The sequence below is a fragment of the Jaculus jaculus genome, chromosome 6 (genome assembly GCF_020740685.1).
Source record: "Jaculus jaculus isolate mJacJac1 chromosome 6, mJacJac1.mat.Y.cur, whole genome shotgun sequence".
Taxonomy (NCBI): Eukaryota; Metazoa; Chordata; class Mammalia; order Rodentia; family Dipodidae; genus Jaculus; species Jaculus jaculus.
The window spans coordinates 151,351,090-151,368,147 of NC_059107.1; the positions used below are offsets into that span (position 1 = coordinate 151,351,090).

The 17,058-nt window shown below is 44.3% G+C and overlaps 1 protein-coding gene across 3 annotated transcripts in view; it reads right to left on the bottom strand.

Moving 5' to 3' along the window:
- Large1 (LARGE xylosyl- and glucuronyltransferase 1) overlaps positions 1-17,058 on the bottom strand; it is a 576,767-nt gene that overhangs the window by 278,268 nt on the left and 281,441 nt on the right. For all 3 annotated transcript variants that reach the window (XM_045152294.1, XM_045152293.1, XM_045152295.1), the window contains exon 4: positions 13,024-13,106. In XM_045152294.1, coding sequence (XP_045008229.1) covers positions 13,024-13,106 — 83 coding nt within the window. The remainder of the gene's footprint in view (positions 1-13,023; positions 13,107-17,058) is intronic.

Below are 17,058 nucleotides of genomic sequence, written 5' to 3' on the forward strand. Positions count from 1 at the left end.
TGTAAAACCACACGGATGATGACCATGTCTTTAGAGCTGCCCAACATCTCACTGTCAATCCAAGTGTAGCAGTCAGTATCTGGTTGCTGGGATGAACCTCCAGACCAGACACGGTTTACGGAAGGAAAAAGGGATTTATTGAAGCTTACAGGTAGAGGGGAAGTTCTACATTAGAAGTTGCTCCCATTTCACAGATCCAAGCAGGGAGAAAAAGCCATAACTAGCACCATAAGCAAGCAAGCACACTTCAGGAACTCCAGGCAAAGTTCAAGCACTTTGCACGTCTTTTGCTGGAAATTCCAGATCTGCCCCCAGTGATACTCCTCCAGCCAGACGGCCAGAGGTCTAAAAAATTACAAGCTTTAATAAACTCCTGAATCAACAAGGGGGTGGGTATCCACTCAAACTACCATGACAGAGATAAGTCATGTATCTTGTATATTCTTCTCCCAAACCAAGCCAGGCATTCATTTTGTGCTGGAGTCATCTGGAGCTGCTGCCACAGAACAGCAGCCTGCCCTCCTGTCTCAAATGTCCAGAGCCACCATTCATTCAGCTGCTTGTAGTCTCCACACCTTACTGGGCAGTGCAAGACAGCACAGCACAAGGGCATAGCTTCTGGGGACAGATGAAAATGGGTTCAAAATCCAGTTCTGGCACTTAGGGGTGTCAACCCTGGATGTGGCACTTACGCCACTGGTCTGCTGGTTCCACCTTCTATAAAATGTTGAGCAAAATCTCCTCATAAGGCTCTTTGTTAAAGGAGTACAGTGTATGAGAGAATGGTAAGTGTCCCTTATGAGTTTATATGTTCAGGCTTGCTCCCTCAGCTGACAGTTCCATATGGGGAAGCAGTAGAAACTGAAGGAGATGGGGCTTGCCTGGATAAAGTAAGTCCCAGAGAATATACCTCTGAAAGCTATGCCCTATCTCTTGCCCCATTCTATCTCTATTTCCTGTCTGTCATGAAGTGAATATGCTCAGTGCTTCAACCACCATGATTTTCTGACTCCTCACAGGCTTGCAATCAGTAGGGTCTAGGAACAGGGATGGAAACTATGAGCTAAACTAAATCTTTCTCACTGCAAGTCATTTACACTCAGGCATTCTGAAACAGCAAACTAACACGAGACAGGACAAGAACAAATGTTCATTCTAAAGAGGCACGATCAGAAATACTACTAAGCACTAAAAAGAGCAACGTAAGCTGCTCTACCCTTTTGAATGCAGGACTGCCTGCCAGGGAGAAAGCGGGTGGAAAGGCACAGAAGAGAGTGGTTGACTGGCCCTCACCTCGAGCATTTGGTTCTGTTCTTAGGGATAAATGACAGGCAGAATTTAAGGCAAAATGTGATAAGGACAAAAATATAAACAAATAAAGCTCGTGCATATGGGGGTTGGGGAGGGGAGGACAGGAGTGTAGGGGAAAGCAGTAGACAATGGTGAGATCCCTGACTTCATGGCAATGTCTTTAGAACAGACAACCCAACCAAAGGGCCACATACTGGAGGGGGTGATGACTCTGGGGCTGGTCCTAGTGAGTGTAAGGAAGGCCGCGGTGCCAGAGCCAGCTGGCGCTGTGGGTTGGATAAACAGGGGCCTGTGACGGCTAATTTTGTTTATCAAATCGATGGGACTTAGAATCACCAGGAGGCTGACCAAGCTGTGGCGGGAAGACCCACCCTGACTGCGGGCTGCATCGGACGGCATGAAAAGGAGAAAGGTGAGCTGAGTACCGCGCTCACCTCTCGCTGTGTCCTGCCTCAGGGTCCTGCCACCGTGCCTTCTGGGTCATGAAGGACTGTGCCCTCAAGTTGCTAGTCAAAATCCCTTCCCTCTATAAGTTGCTGTTGTCAGAGACTTTATGAAAACAATGAGGGCCAGTTGTTCTCCAGGGGAAAGTGCCACACATGGCCAAGTGCTGAAGGCAACCAAGAAAGTGAATCTGAGCAGCCCTGGCTCCGTAGTCATGCTTCCTGGATCCAAAGCCCGAATCCTGAAAGTTCTCAAGCCAAGCGCCCTGCTTTTGGGGCAGGGGGTGGGCGTGCCTGTGGCTGCCCTAACTGCCCTTTAAGAGCTAGATGTGGCCAGAGGACTCTATACTGTGTGGCAGCACGAGAGGACCACAGCGTCAGCTCTGTATTGTCTCTCTGCCATTCCCTCTTTGCCTTCCTTGCCAGTCACTCTCATCTGTACCTTATCTCAGCATCGGATTAAATTTGGCTTTCATGGAGCCAGGATCCTAACGCACGAGAGGAAAAGACCTTGCAGATTACAGGGCCAGTTTCCACCTTTCACTGGCGCACAGCAACCTTCGAAGTGTTTGTCTAGCTGCTTCCATATATAGTCGTTCCTTAATCCCCCGTATATAGTCATTTCTTAGTCTCCCACATACAACTCTTCCTTAATCTCCCAGATACAGCCCTGATATAGGCCTTCCTTAATCTTCCATATACAGTGCTTCCTTAATCTCTCATATATTTCCCTCGGCCACCCTACCCAAAGCAGCTCCGATTCTTCCCGTCATGCTCCATCCCAGGTCCTCACATTTATTTGCAGTTCAAACATCCCTGTGTGCTTGCTACGCCCCCTCCTCCTTCACGGACATCTGGGCTCCCTGGGGTGGTGCTTGCTGGTTTCACCAGTGGCTGTCCTGGCTTTCTCTCTCTGCCTTTGCTGGACTCACATGGATTCAGGGATGACCTGCGTTCTCCTGGAGGCTTGCAGTCAGGCTGGGGCCTCTTCCTGGACCAGCTGCACCAGGCCATGCCACCGCCTCCCGCATGCTGGTACAGAACTACCAAGATGGTCCAGAGGAAGGCCCTCACTGATGCAGGAGTGTTCGAGAACGACTCCCAGTGAATTCGGGCTGGATCTTAAGCTCGGATTCTACAGTCTCCTACTGAGGACTCATGACGTTGTTCCCTGTTGCATGGAAGCTGGAGACGGGCAACTTCATCTTATCAATAACCTTATCACCAGATTGTTCCAGTTCATGATTGTTATAACGATATAGATGTGAATTTTGTTTTCATGAATGGAAGAATAAATAAGTGGACTAATGAAGACTAGAGATCTAAATATCCTCTGAGTTTGACACAATTGACAATAAATTAAGTAGAAAAGCATTGTTTGTAATTTTTTCAGTTCATTTTAAACTTTTTATTGAAAGCCTTCATACATATAGACAATATACCATGATCATCATCCTGTATTTGTTTCCTCCCACTGAGTCACTTATTTAAAAAAATTAATTATTTATTTGAAAGAGAAAGAGAGAATGAGGGAGAGAGAGAGAGAATGGGTACACCAGGGCCTCCAGCCACTGCAAATGAACTCCAGTCATATGCGTGACCTTGTGCATCTGGCTTACGTGGGTCCTGGGGAATGGAACCTGGGTCCTTTGTCTTGACATGCAAGTGCTTTAACTGCTAAGCCCTCTCTCCAGCCCCAAGTTCAACTAGTCTTCCCAACTAGTCTCTCTTCTATTTTGAGGTCATCACTTTTTCCTCCTATTAGGCAGGTCTTCTGTAGGCAGTGTCAGCTATTGTGAGGTCACAAATGCCACAGTCACTCTGTGTCTGGAAGACAGAATTGTAAGCAATCTCCCCTTTCCTTTTGCACTTACTTTCTTTAAAAAAAAAAAATCAGAGAGGGAGAGAGAGAGAATTGGCATGCCAGGGCCTCAGCCACCATAATTGAACTCCAGGTGCATGTGCCATCTTGTCTGCATATGCGTGTTACCTTGCGTCATGTTTTGCACCTTGCTTATGTGGGACCTAGGGAGTTGGACACGAGTCTTTAGGCTTAAGAGGCAAGCGTCTTAACCTCTAACCCTTCTCTCCAGCCTGGCTCTTACATTCTTAATGCCTCCTCTTCCCCAGTGGTCCCAAGGGCTTGGAGGATGTGATAGATAACCAGATGGAAGAAAATGAAGGAATGACTTCTTTTTTTAAAATTTTTTGGTCACTTTTATTTATTTATGTGAGAGTGACAGAGAGAGAAAGAGGCAGAGAGAGAGAGAGAGAATGGGCACGCCAGGGCTTCCAGCCACTGCAAATGAACTCCAGACACATGCGCCCCCTTGTGCATCTGGCTAACATGGGTTCTAGAGAATCAAGCCTCGAACTGGGGTCCTTAGGCTTCACAGGTAAGCACTTAACGCTAAGCCATCTCTCCAGCCCAAGACATGACTTCTTTAACAATAGGTTGGGTAACTGTTGCTTTGTTCTGATTTCTAAAGTGAAAATAATAACAAAAATAGATACACTAGACTTTCCTAAAGTTCAAAAAAAAAAAATTGTCTTCCCATGCTTTTTGCCACATGGCCATTGCAGGAAGATGGTCACCTGTGCACCAAGAAAAGGGTCCCGAGCAGACACTGAACTAACCTCAGTGCTCCTGAAGACAAAGAAAGATAAACAGAAGAATGTCTGTGCTTCAAAGGACATCAATACACTGAAAAATAGTACTCTCAGAGTGAGAGAAAATATTTACAGAGCTTGTGTCTGAGGAAGGATTTGTTAGCATGATAAAGATCTTTTCACAACTCCAACAAAAACACAAGTAAAGCCAATTAAAAATCAAGGAGCGGCTCTCAATAGCCATTTCTCAAGGAAGATTGACAAATGGTCAATAGACACATGAAAAGACTCTCAATCTCATTAATCCTCTGGGAAATGTAAATGAAAATCACAATGAAATAGCACTGCACACCCACCAGGCAGGGTGCTGAAAATAAGACAGACACTAACCAGTGATGACCAGAATGCCAAGACATTAGAACGTGCAACTGTCACTGGTGGAATTGGAAACCTATGTAGCTGCTTTTGGGAAGTTTCTCTCAACGAACAAATGTGTCCGTAACTATATAAATAAATAAAACAAAATTTAAAAAAAGGCATAGAACCACCATTACTGAGTGACTCGGCAATTCCTCTCTTGGTTACATTAAAAAAAAAAAAGATATGAAACATATGTCCACACAACAGCACATTTGCAAATATTCAAGCACAATTGCTCTGTAGCCAAGGAGCAGAAAATTTCAAAATGTCCATCAATGGGCTGGGAAGATAGTTCAGTGGTTAAAGCACATACTTCACTAGAATCAGGACATGAGTTAAGTTCTCAAAACCCACATAAAAATACCAGGCATGCTACCTAACCCTTATAAATCTAGTGCTGGGAGGCATGGACAAGTGGACCTGGGACTCACTGGTCAGCTAAATTGACAAGCTTCAGGCCAATGAAGGACCCTGTCTCAAAAAAAGAGTGGATGGTATTCCTAAGGAATGATACTTGAGGTTGTAACCTGTCCTGCACACCCATGAATATACACATGCACACCCACACCCACACACACATTAAAAATAGCCATAAACTGGTGAATGGATAAACACAATGCAATGCATTCATACAAGGGAATATTACTTGGCAGTTGCGGTGGTTTGAATCAGATGTCCTCTTTGAACTCATGCGTTCTGAATGCTTTGTCCCTAGCTAGTGCAATCTGGGAGGTGGAGCCTTGCTGGAGGAGGTGTGCAGGCTGGGTGGTATAGCCAGCTTCTCCTTGCCCGGTTTCTGCTCACTCTCTTGCTGCTGCTTCACGCCTGCTGTGCGAAGACTGTGACGCCCAGCTTCTGCTCCTGTCATGCTTTTCCCCTGCTACCAGGAAGCTTCCCCCCTCCAGCCAAAACAAACCCTTTCTTCCTGTCAGTTGCTTTTGGACAGGTGTTCTGTCCCAGCACCACAAAAGCAGCTACAGCAGCAATGAAAGGGAATGAAGTATTAACAGCTGCTACATCATGCATGAAGCACCAGGCGAGCTGACGGAAGCCAAGCAGAGAAACAAAACAGCACAGCAATGAGGTGTCCAGACCGGGCAAAGCCAGAGACAGAGATCGGATCAGTGGTGGGTAAGGTGACATGGGGAGTGAGAGCCGCCACGTAAGGGGTCTTTTGGAACAATGAAATGGTTCAATATTCAATAGCAGTGATGGTGATACAACTGAACATTTGCTGAAAAGCACTGAACTTTATACTTTCAAAGAGCAATTATGTTAAAAGACTACATCCTCATACATACTGAGTTGTCTGAGCTAGGTAACGGAGGCTGTGTGTGTGTGTGTGTGTGTGTGTGTTGCGGGGGTGGGGGATCTGTCTGTTTCACTCAGCTCATTTTGTCTCCTTTGCTGTGTGGCAGGGCTGACCTGTGACCAGGTACATGCTCAATGACTGGTGTCATGAGACACTGTCTGTGTATGCCCACAGTTAAAAGAACATTCTGCAACTCAAAACTAAAAGCAACAGAGGAAATGGTTTCATGCCATATATGGCTGACTTCTGAGTCTGCTCTCATAGCTTCTCCTAACTCAGGAGGGTAAAAGATGATTTTAATGACAGCTTGAATTCTAAAATCAGCCAGTCTCTGAGCTTCCACCCTCTTCTCTTTTGTTCAAAAGGAGACAAACACCATTTAGGTGGATGTTAACAACGTATTTACACCAAAGGTGATTTCACCAAATCCAGTTAATAAAAACTCATTCAGAAGGAAACATTGCCTCAACACATGATTCAGAGCTATTTAGTTTTGTATCTGTATAAGATCTAAACACCTCTTTTACATTAGATACCACTTACAAATATGGTTGGAAAATGTTTTGTCCTGCACAGGTGGTTTGATCAACACCCTAATATCCAGCATTCTACCTCACACGCGTGGGGCGCAGAGTCCCCAAGGGTTCTGCTGATACCACAGATACCACGTGTGCTCCACAGACAGACTATCCCACGCACTGAGACCGGAACAAGCGCATGCTCCGGTTCCAGCAGGGCCGGCAGACTTCTCTCTTAAAGAGTAATGCTCCGTCTGCCTCTGTTTCTTTAACTGTTCCCTTGCTCAAGGTCAAGAGGCAGTAAATCCAACACTGCAAAGAGCAAAGATGATGGGACCACTGCTATTCTCCCGCCTCTCTTTTCTCAGCTCTCTAGGAATGAGCCAAAGCCCTCCCCACAAGGCGACTGAAGGTCTGTCTTTATTAAAGTTCACAAGGCCACATGACCTGAGATAATCTTTAATTATTAGTTCACAATGCAATGGCAATTTCAGGCAGAATAAAGGGCCAGGGATGGTGACTTGTGTGCTCAGGTGACTGTCTGACACTTAGAGATTTAATAGAACTATTTTCAGTAAATATCAGTAGTAAGAAAGTGGGGTTTTCAGTGAGTCCTTGAGCTGAGCTAGGACAAGTAGCCCCAATAATATGGGAAGATTCAAGAAGATTCAAGGACAGGTCAGTAAAGCTCTATATCGAAGAAGAAGGGAACAGTTTTCTAGAGGGATTGAAAGGACTCATGGAATGGCCAAAGCAGCATGGATCGCAGATTGGCAGAGCCACAGCTGAAAATCCTAAACCTACCCGTGACCTTGAATGAACCACTTAACTAATGACTCTGAGACCTTGTTGCTCTAGCCGTTTATGGAGATGGTGAAATGTACTGGACCAGGTTGGGATGAAGTTCAAATGCAATTAACAGTTCATGGGAAACGGTCTGGTTTCATAATTGTAGGTTCCCGCCTATTCAGAGTTCTCATCTGTCCATACTGTCTTAAGCTATCCTCAAAACACTGAGGTCCAGGCTTTAACAGCTTTTATATGTGTTGTGCACATTCGCACAGCAGAATACACATTTGCAGGGAGGAGGAGGATGGTGGTACTTCACCGATGATAACATTGTCTACAGTGCAACCCAAAAGGGTGGTGAAAACTAAAAATAAGGCCAACGATATCAGCAATGGGGAACTTCTTCCTGGTGATGAATCCAGACTCAGAAACAAGACTGGATTCAAAGCTGGTTCAGCCCATCCTTTCTGCATGAACTTGGACCATGATGTCACAGTTAGGTCCTCAGCTGCTGTCTGCAAGATGGGCATTACTCAAAAAGTGTCCACCTCTGGGCTGGAGAGATGGCTTAGCGGTTAAGCGTTTGCCTGTGAAGCCTAAGGACCCCGGTTCGAGGCTCGGTTCCCCAGGTCCCACGTTAGCCAGATGCACAAGGGGGAGCACGCGTCTGGAGTTCGTTTGCAGAGGCTGGAAGCCCTGGCGCGCCCATTCTCTCTCTCCCTCTATCTATCTTTCTCTCTGTGTCTGTTGCTCTCAAATAAATAAATAAAAAATTAAAAACAAAAGTGTCCACCTCTAGGAGGCATAGGAAGGCTGGACACATTAATATCTGGGCGGTTAGAATGGAGTCTGGGGCTGGCAAGATGGCTTAACAGTTAAGGCGCTTGCCTTCAAAGCCAAGGACCTTGGTGTGATTCCCCAGGACCCAAGTAAGCCAGACGCACAAGGTGGCACATGCATCTGGAGTTTGTTTGCAGTCGCTGGAAGCCCTGACATGCCTATTCTCTCTCTCTCTCTCCCTCTTTCCCTCAAATAAATAAAAAGTTAATAAATAAAATAAAATAAAATATTAGAAGATAGTCTGGTGCCGTGAGAGTTTCCTTAGCATGCAGTCATTGGCTGGCTTGCCAGTTCCTACAGGGTTCAAGCAGAACTAGAAACCAGGCTTCTGGGCCTCAGTAACATTCCAGGCCCTCTTTAAAATCTGGGTGCAACTGTCATAATAAGCTTAAACCAGATTAAGCAGTAAGGCAGCTGGAGGTACTGAATGAGCACAATGTACTCAAATGTCCTCCAAGGTCTTCGGGAGCATGAATTTTCTCTCCCTCCACTTAAACAAATAACAAACAAGCAAAAGCACCTATCTAATATGCAAATAAAGGATATAGCAGCCCTTCCCACCTACAGGAGGGCAGAGAGTGAGTCAATGCAGTATCAAGTCAAACACATACTCACATTTTGCAAGCTGATCCACCCTCCAACCTAGGGGATGAACTCTTTATTGCTAATCAGGATGTCTTCTCTATGCTTTCTAAGTCTTTGGCTTCTCTGAAAAGCACTCATGTCCGCCCAAATTTTTCTTTAAACGTCCTTCCACTGAAGGGGCTTATTCTGTGCAAAGTAATGAAACTAAGCAAATATGTTACATATGTTTGTATACACACACACATACGTAACATACACACAAACATAATCTCCTACTCACATTTTTTCTGTACTCAGGAAGTAGCATAATGACACGATCAAAAAATACATGTGACAGGGCTGGAGAGATGGTTTAGCGGTTAAGCGCTTGCCTGTGAAGCCTAAGAACCCCAGTTCGAGGCTCGGTTCCCCAGGTCCCACGTTAGCCAGATGCACAAGGGTGCGCACGCGTCTGGAGTTCGTTTGCAGAGGCTGGAAGCCCTGGCACGCCCATTCTCTCTCTCTCCCTCTCTCTGTGTCTGTCGCTCATAAATAAAAAATTTAAATAAAATACATGTGACATAGAAGGTAAAAGAAGGCCACTTTCATTTCGATCACATACAGCAATTGCACAGGTTCTTCTTTTGTTTGTTTTCTAGACTTCCATCCCCTGCATTCTGACCCTGTGCACTGCAAATGCATGTTTATGTACTGGGAAACATACTGTGCATTCTGATTTTTACTTCCACTGACTTTACGCCATGCATACTTCCCAATGTTAGGACATATTTTTAAAGCTAAGTGGGTGTGTGATTTATAAAAGACAATCATCTTTTATTGTGCTAGACATCGCCTCCAATTATATGACTATAAGCCAGGTTTTCAAAAAAGTTTCTTTGCATAATTTAGTTTCTATAGTTAAGGTAGAAAGTCCCTGAAGTAATCATGTGGGGTGAAGATCTTTGGCATATATTCTTAACTTCCTTTCAGAAAGATGGAACCATTTTCAGTGCCAGCATCAAGATGCTCATTTCAATCTCTTACAGTCATTTAAAACACAGTGCACTCATTGTCACCAACCACACTGCAGAAGTGACATCGATTTGATATAACAAAGCAGGCCTTAAATGAAAAATTTGCTGAAAATCTTGTCTGCAAAATAAATCTAATTACTGTAATTAACCGTGAGAGCCAAAAGAAGCACCTTGAACCACTATTATTTTATTACTATTAACATTAGGAAGGTACTTCATTTGTCAGCACATTTTATAATCTTGTCTTAGTTAACCCCATAATGTGTTTGGGAGGCAGTGAAGCTATTTGTAGCTAGGCTATCTGAGTAGAAAAACTTTCAAACGTCCTTTTGTCTTGATATCTCAACTCGTTACCACCAGAGTATTATTAGACAATCATTTTTCAAGATGTAATAGAAAGGTGGGGGGGGGGCACTTCCGTGACCATATGGATAAGAAGATCCTGCAATTATTGGCTCACGTGCAGGATCTTTATAACACATACTAATAATGGGCTCTTCTTGGATCCCCGTGCTTCCATGGAAGGAGGGCAAGCCATCAGCAGCTGCTAAGCAAGCCACGATTTTTACATTAAACATCTCTGTGCTGCACATCGACTGTGGGCGTGAACATTTACACTCAATAGGGGCCTTACAGTTTCAACAACTACCAACTTGTGTGTTCCATAGCTAAATAACAGGAATAATTTTTTTTTTTGCTCAAAACAATGTCAGAGATTTGCATGACCTTAACATTTACCATGATTGAGGCACAGCATAATAGAATAACTATAATCACACAGACACCCTTTTCTGAAAAGTCTGGGTTTTCAGTCTCTGTCAGGGGGGGCCTGGAGGTGTCTAATGAAGACCGGGGACAATTACGTCAAGGCTGAGGGCCTCTCACCTAATGCACTCTCTGCCTTCACTGTGCCTGAGCCAAAGCGGCAAATGAGGGCTGAGGAATCAACGAAGTTTCTGGAACTGCACAACTGCGGCCACCATGTAGAAAGGGCATGTAGCCTCAAATCAGAAGACTTGGCCACTCTTCACCTGATGCCTGATGTTCAACTGCAATCAAACCTCTAAGGCGCTAGAGACAGGGCACGAGGAGATAATCCAACAATAACCCCTGTCCTGCTGTGTACTGTCACACAGTTGTCTGTTGATGGCTTCTTCCACCCACCCCATACCTGTCCAGGCAAGGAATGTGACTTTAGTTAACTGGCTACTAAGCATAGCTACTTAAGGGGGCTTAGCAAAAGAGACATGCCAGGGAGTTTAGTAATGGATAAACGTTGTCAACTGCGGTGGTTCAAGTGTGAAACGTCCCCTACAGCCTCGTGTGCTTTGAGTGCCGGGTTCCCAGCTTGTGGCAATGTGGAGTAGAGAAGTCTTTTGGAGGAGGTGTATTCCTGGGGTATAGCCTAGGGTTTATTAGTCCAGCCATATTTGGTGTTAGCTAGCTAATACACTTGGATCAGTTCCTTATACCTGATGTAGAGATGTGAACCAGACTTCCTGCTCAGGCCTGTCCAGCCTCCCCTCCCTGATGAAACTTCCCCTGGAAAGTGCAAGCTGAGAGAAACCCTTTTCTCTCACAGTCAGCAGGACTGGTGGTGTTGGATGTCTATTGTTCCAGTAGGATACTAATGAGTGAATTTACATATATTGTCAGCTCCACGTTGCGGGGATGAACGTCCAAAGCAGACACAGTTGATGTCAAGCTTATAGGTCCAGGCGAAGCTCCATCACTGGCAGAAGAAGCTGGCTCCCTTTCACAGGTCCAAGCAGAGAGACACCACCAAACAGCCAGCAAACCACACACAACCCGAACTCCAACCTGCTCTCCCCACCTTTGGGCTGGAATCAGACCTCAAGCACATGTTTCGGCTGGACTCCAGGATCCACCCCCCAGTGACACCTCCTTCAGCCAAGCTGGAAACCCAGGTTACATGCTTAATAAAACACCTGATTTTGTGGGACACACATTCACATTCAAACCACCCCAACGCACCTGGCTTCATCCCGATCCCTGTGCAGATAAACTGAGGCCTTCTCAAGAACTTTCCCTTCTGCCAAGAACCTTCTGCATCCTCAATTCCCCCATTCCTACCCATATTCTTGGCTATGGCTGTGAATGAGTAAACTCCTGGTGAGAAGTCAGAGGAGCCAAGAAACTGGCTGAACCTATAGGGTCACATCTGGACATGACCTTGAGAATGGATAGTGCCCTACGCTAACAGTGAAAGGAGTACAGACAAGTATATGTGAATATGCATGTGGGTTGACACAGAAGAGAAAACCTGAGAGGAATGCCCTCTTCCAGGTGGAAGAGAACCAATTCTCTGAATGGTTCAACTGGGAACTTGGAGGGTCAGCTGTCGTGTGCATGCCAGGTTAGCACCAGGCAGGACTTATGCACAGTCACAAGTGTCCCGAGACAGGACAGGACACACTGGCATTGAGGAGGCAGACTAAGCTGCCCTTTCATTCTGTGGTCGACCATCCTGGGGTTGGGGTGTGCCATAACAAAATACCACACACTGGCTGGTTGCAAACAGAAATGTTGCGTCCCTTCTAGAAACCGAAGTCAAGGATATGTTAAGGTCAAGTTCCTTGGCTTGCTTGAAGCCTGTCTTCTTAGAGTCCATTCAAAGTCTTCCCTCTATATGTGTCTTTGTCCTAATCTACTCAGTAAAAAAAAAAAAAAAAAAAAAAAAAAAAAAAAAAAAAAAAAAAAAAAGCAGTAATATTGGATTAGGGCAAACCCTAGTGACCCTTCCTTAATCACTTCTTTTATAGACTTATCTCCAAACACAGTCCTCTTCTGAAGTCCCTGTGGCTAGGAACTCAAACTATGAATTTTGGTTAGGATGCAACACCATTTACCACACAACTGGCCAGTAGGGACATCAAAAGAGACGTGGTGAATTCTGGGTGGCAGAAGCTGATGTAGAAACTGAAGTGTCTAACTCAAGGTGTCCTTAGAGGTTCTCGTAGGTCTGAGAGCTTCAAGGACCAAATCGTTGCTATTAAACCTTATCATCACAATACCTTCCTGCAGATATTCAACAAAAATTACATTTACATTGAAGCTTGAATGATGGCTAAAAAGTTATGCCCTCAGTCATCCGTCCCCAGGGAGACATGCTGGCCATCAGGGAGACGCACCGGCAGAGTGCCAGCGAAGGCTGCTCTTACCTGTGAAAGAGGACTGACTTGACGAGGGTGACAACGTCCCGGCTGGCATTGTATCCGGCACAGACAATAGCCACATGGATGGTCTAGGAAGAGAAGAAGACGAGAGGATGAGGAGCCAGACAGACGGAAGCTTACGGAAAAGAAAAATCACTCTGATTTCTCGTTGGCATCATTAGGCAACAAAGGGCACTGCCTGCAGCCATGGAGACTAACTGAAGGCAGTTTTATTTAAGTCTTTGTAATCAGTTTATGGTGCTATCATCATCTGGAGGCCATTAAGCCTCTTCGCAATTGCATTTTTGGAGACAGGAGATATGGTGATTGGTACAAACAGGCAAACAGTGAGTCCCCTGCCTCCCACTCCTCACCGCAAGCTGAGAGACAATGACACTAGCCAATGACAGAAGAAAGACTTATGTCCCGAAAAGACGCGTCCAACAACCTCAGCTCTCAGACTGCCAAGTTATGGCTCAGAGACTTTGTCAAGTGCTCTTGCCAGATGGCTTAGGTTAAAGGTCAGCATGATAGCAGACCAACGGAGCCAATGAGCACCTCTGGGCTCTGTCTGGGATAGCATTCTGGGACCTGAAGACTGGAGGAAAAATTGAAAGGCCTGGCCAGTCATCTCATTTAATCTCTTGAAAGTGTCGGTCGCAGACATAAATCCGAGTCCTGCCTTTGAACTCTGAGAGACTCTGCAAAAGGGTGCGGGGTCAGTCAACTCACTGCAGCTTAGGCAGAAGGACTAGTTATGCTTCTCATCGTTGTGATAAAATACCTGCCTGGTTAAAGCATCTTCAGGGAGTACAGAATTACTTTGCCTCAGGGTCTAAGGCCCCTAATGGTGGTGAAGATAGGGTGGCAGGAGCAGATGGCTGCTTGCTCCCATCTCGGTGGATGGAGACGTGCTCATCTGGCTTTCTATCTTTTCCTGGTCAGGCTAGGCCTCCAGCCCAGAGAATGGCACCACTCACGTCTAAGGTTGAGCTTCCTTCCTCAGTTAAGCCTCTCTGAAAGGCCTTCACAGACACCCCCAGAGATGTGTTTCCTGTGATTCCACATCCAGTCTGGCTGAAGAACGCCAATCCTCACAGTCCAACCACGCGTCAACCTGACACCGTAACACTTCACGTTCAAGCTCAGCTCCTCCCCCCAAGGCCCGTGGCTGTGCAGAATCCATTTAGTTCAATATCAAGAGTCCCCTAAATCACAACAGTTCCAACGCTGTTCAAAAAGTCCATTTAGTCCGAAGCCTCTTCTGAGACGCAAGCCATTTCTTTTTTTTTTTTTTTTATTAACATTTTCCATGATTATAAAATATATCCCATGGTAATTCCCTCCCTCCCCACCCCCACACTTTCCCGTTTGAAATTCCATTCTCAATCATATTACCTCCCCATTACAATCATTGTAATTACATATATACAATATCAACCTATTAAGTATCCTCCTCCCTTCCTTTCTCCACCCTTTATGTCTCCTTTTCAACTTACTGGCCTCTGCTACTAAGTATTTTCATTCTCACACAGAAGCCCAGTCATCTGTAGCTAGGATCCCTATATGAGGGAGAACATGTGGCGCTTGGCTTTCTGGGCCTGGGTTACCTGACTTAGTATAATACTTTCCAGGTCCATCCATTTTTCTGCAAATTTCATAACTTCATTTTTCTTTACCGCTGAGTAGAACTCCATTGTATAAATGTACCACATCTTCATTATCCACTCATCTGTTGAGGGACATCTAGGCTGGTTCCATTTCCCAGCTATTATAAATTGAGCAGCAATAAACATGGTTGAGCATGTACTTCTGAGGAAATGAGATGAGTCCTTTGGATATATGCCTAGGAGTGCTATAGCTGGGTCATATGGTAGATCAATCTCTAGCTGCTTTAGGAACCTCCACACTGTTTTCCACAATGGCTGGACCAGATTGCATTCCCACCAGCAGTGCAGAAGGGTTCCTTTTTTTCCACATCCCCGCCAACATTTATGATCATTTGTTTTCATGATGGTGGCCAATCTGACAGGAGTGAGATGGAATCTCAATGTAGTTTTAATCTGCATTTCCCTGATGACTAGTGACGTAGAACATTTTTTTAGGTGCTTATATGCCATTCGTATTTCTTCCTTTGAGAACTCTCTATTTAGCTCCTTAGCCCATTTTTTGATTGGCCTGTTTGATTCCTTATTAGTTAACTTTTTGAGTTCTTTGTATATCCTAGATATTAATCCTCTATCAGATATATAGCTGGTGAAGATTTTTTTCCCATTCTGTAGGTTGCCTCTTTGCTTTTTTCACTGTGTCCTTTGCGGTGCAAAATCTTTGTAATTTCATTAGGTCCCAGTGGTTAATCTGTGGTTTTATTGCCTGAGCAATTGGGGTTGTATTCAGAAAGTCTTTGCCAAGACCAATATGTTGAAGGGTTTCCCCTACTTTTTCCTCTAGCAGTTTCAGAGTTTCCGGTCTGATGTTAAGGTCTTTAATCCATTTGGACTTAATTCTTGTGCATGGCGAGAGAGAAGAATCTATTTTCATCCTTCTGCAGATATTTATCCAGTTTTCAAAACACCATTTGCTGAAGAGGCTGTCTCTTCTCCAATGAGTATTTTTGGCATTTTTATCGAATATCAGGTGTCTATAGCTACTTGGGCTTACATCTGGGTCCTCTATTCTGTTCCACTGATCTACATGTCTGTTTTTGTGCCAGTACCATGCTGTTTTTGTTACTATGGCTCTGTAGTATAGGTTAAAATCAGGTATGGTGATACCACCAGCCTCTTTTTTGTTGCTCAGTATTATTTTAGATATTCGAGGTTTTTTATGATTCCAAATGAATTTTTGGATTGTTTTTTCTATTTCCATGAAGAAAGCCTTTGGAATTTTGATAGGGATTGCATTAAATGTGTAGATTGCTTTAGGTAAGATCGCCATTTTCACGATATTGATTCTTCCAAGCCAGGAACAAGGGATGTTTCTCCACTTTCTAGTGTCTTCTGCAATTTCTCGCTTGAGTGTCTTAAAGTTCTCATTGTATAGATTCTTTACTTCCTTAGTTAGGTTTATTCCAAGGTATTTTATTTTTTTTGATGCAATTGTGAATGGGAGTGATTCTCTGATTTCATCCTCTGTGTGTTTGTTGTTAGCATATACGAAGGCTACTGATTTCTGTGTATTTATTTTGTATCCTGCTACATTGCTGTAGGTTTTGATCAGCTCTAACAGCTGGCTAGTAGAGTCTTTAGGGTCCTTTATGTATAGAATCATGTCATCTGCAAATAATGATAACTTGATTTCTTCCTTTCCAATTTGTATCCCTTTTATGTGTGTCTCTTGCCTTATTGCTATGGCTAAGACTTCCAAAACTATATTAAATAGAAGTGGAGACAGTGGACACCCTTGTCTTGTTCCTGATTTTAGTGGAAAAGCTTCCAGTTTTTCCCCATTTAGTAATATGTTGGCTGTAGGCTTGTCATAAGTAGCCTTTATTATATTGAGATATGTTCCTTCTATTCCCAGTCTCTGTAGGACTTTTATCATGAAGGGATGTTGGATTTTGTCAAATGCTTTCTCTGCATCTAATGAGATGATCATGTGATTTTTGTCCTTCAACCCATTTATGTAATGTATTACATTTATAGATTTGCGTATGTTGAACCATCCCTGCATCTCTGGGATAAAGCCTACTTGGTCAGGGTGAATGATCTTTTTGATATACTCTTGTATTCTGTTTGCCAATATTTTGTTGAGAATTTTTGCATCTATGTTCATGAGGGAGATTGGTCTGTAATTTTCTTTTTTTGTTCTATCTTTGCCTGGTTTTGGTATCAGGGTGATGCTGGCCTCATAGAAGGAGTTAGGTAGGATTCCTTCTTTTTCTATTTCCTGGAAAAGCTTAAGAAGCAATGGTGTTAGCTCTTCCTTAAAAGTCTGGTAAAATTCAGCAGTGAATCCATCCGGGCCTGGGCTTTTTTTAGTTGGGAGATTATTGATAACTGCTCGGATCTCCATGTTTGTTATAGGTCTATTTAAGTGATT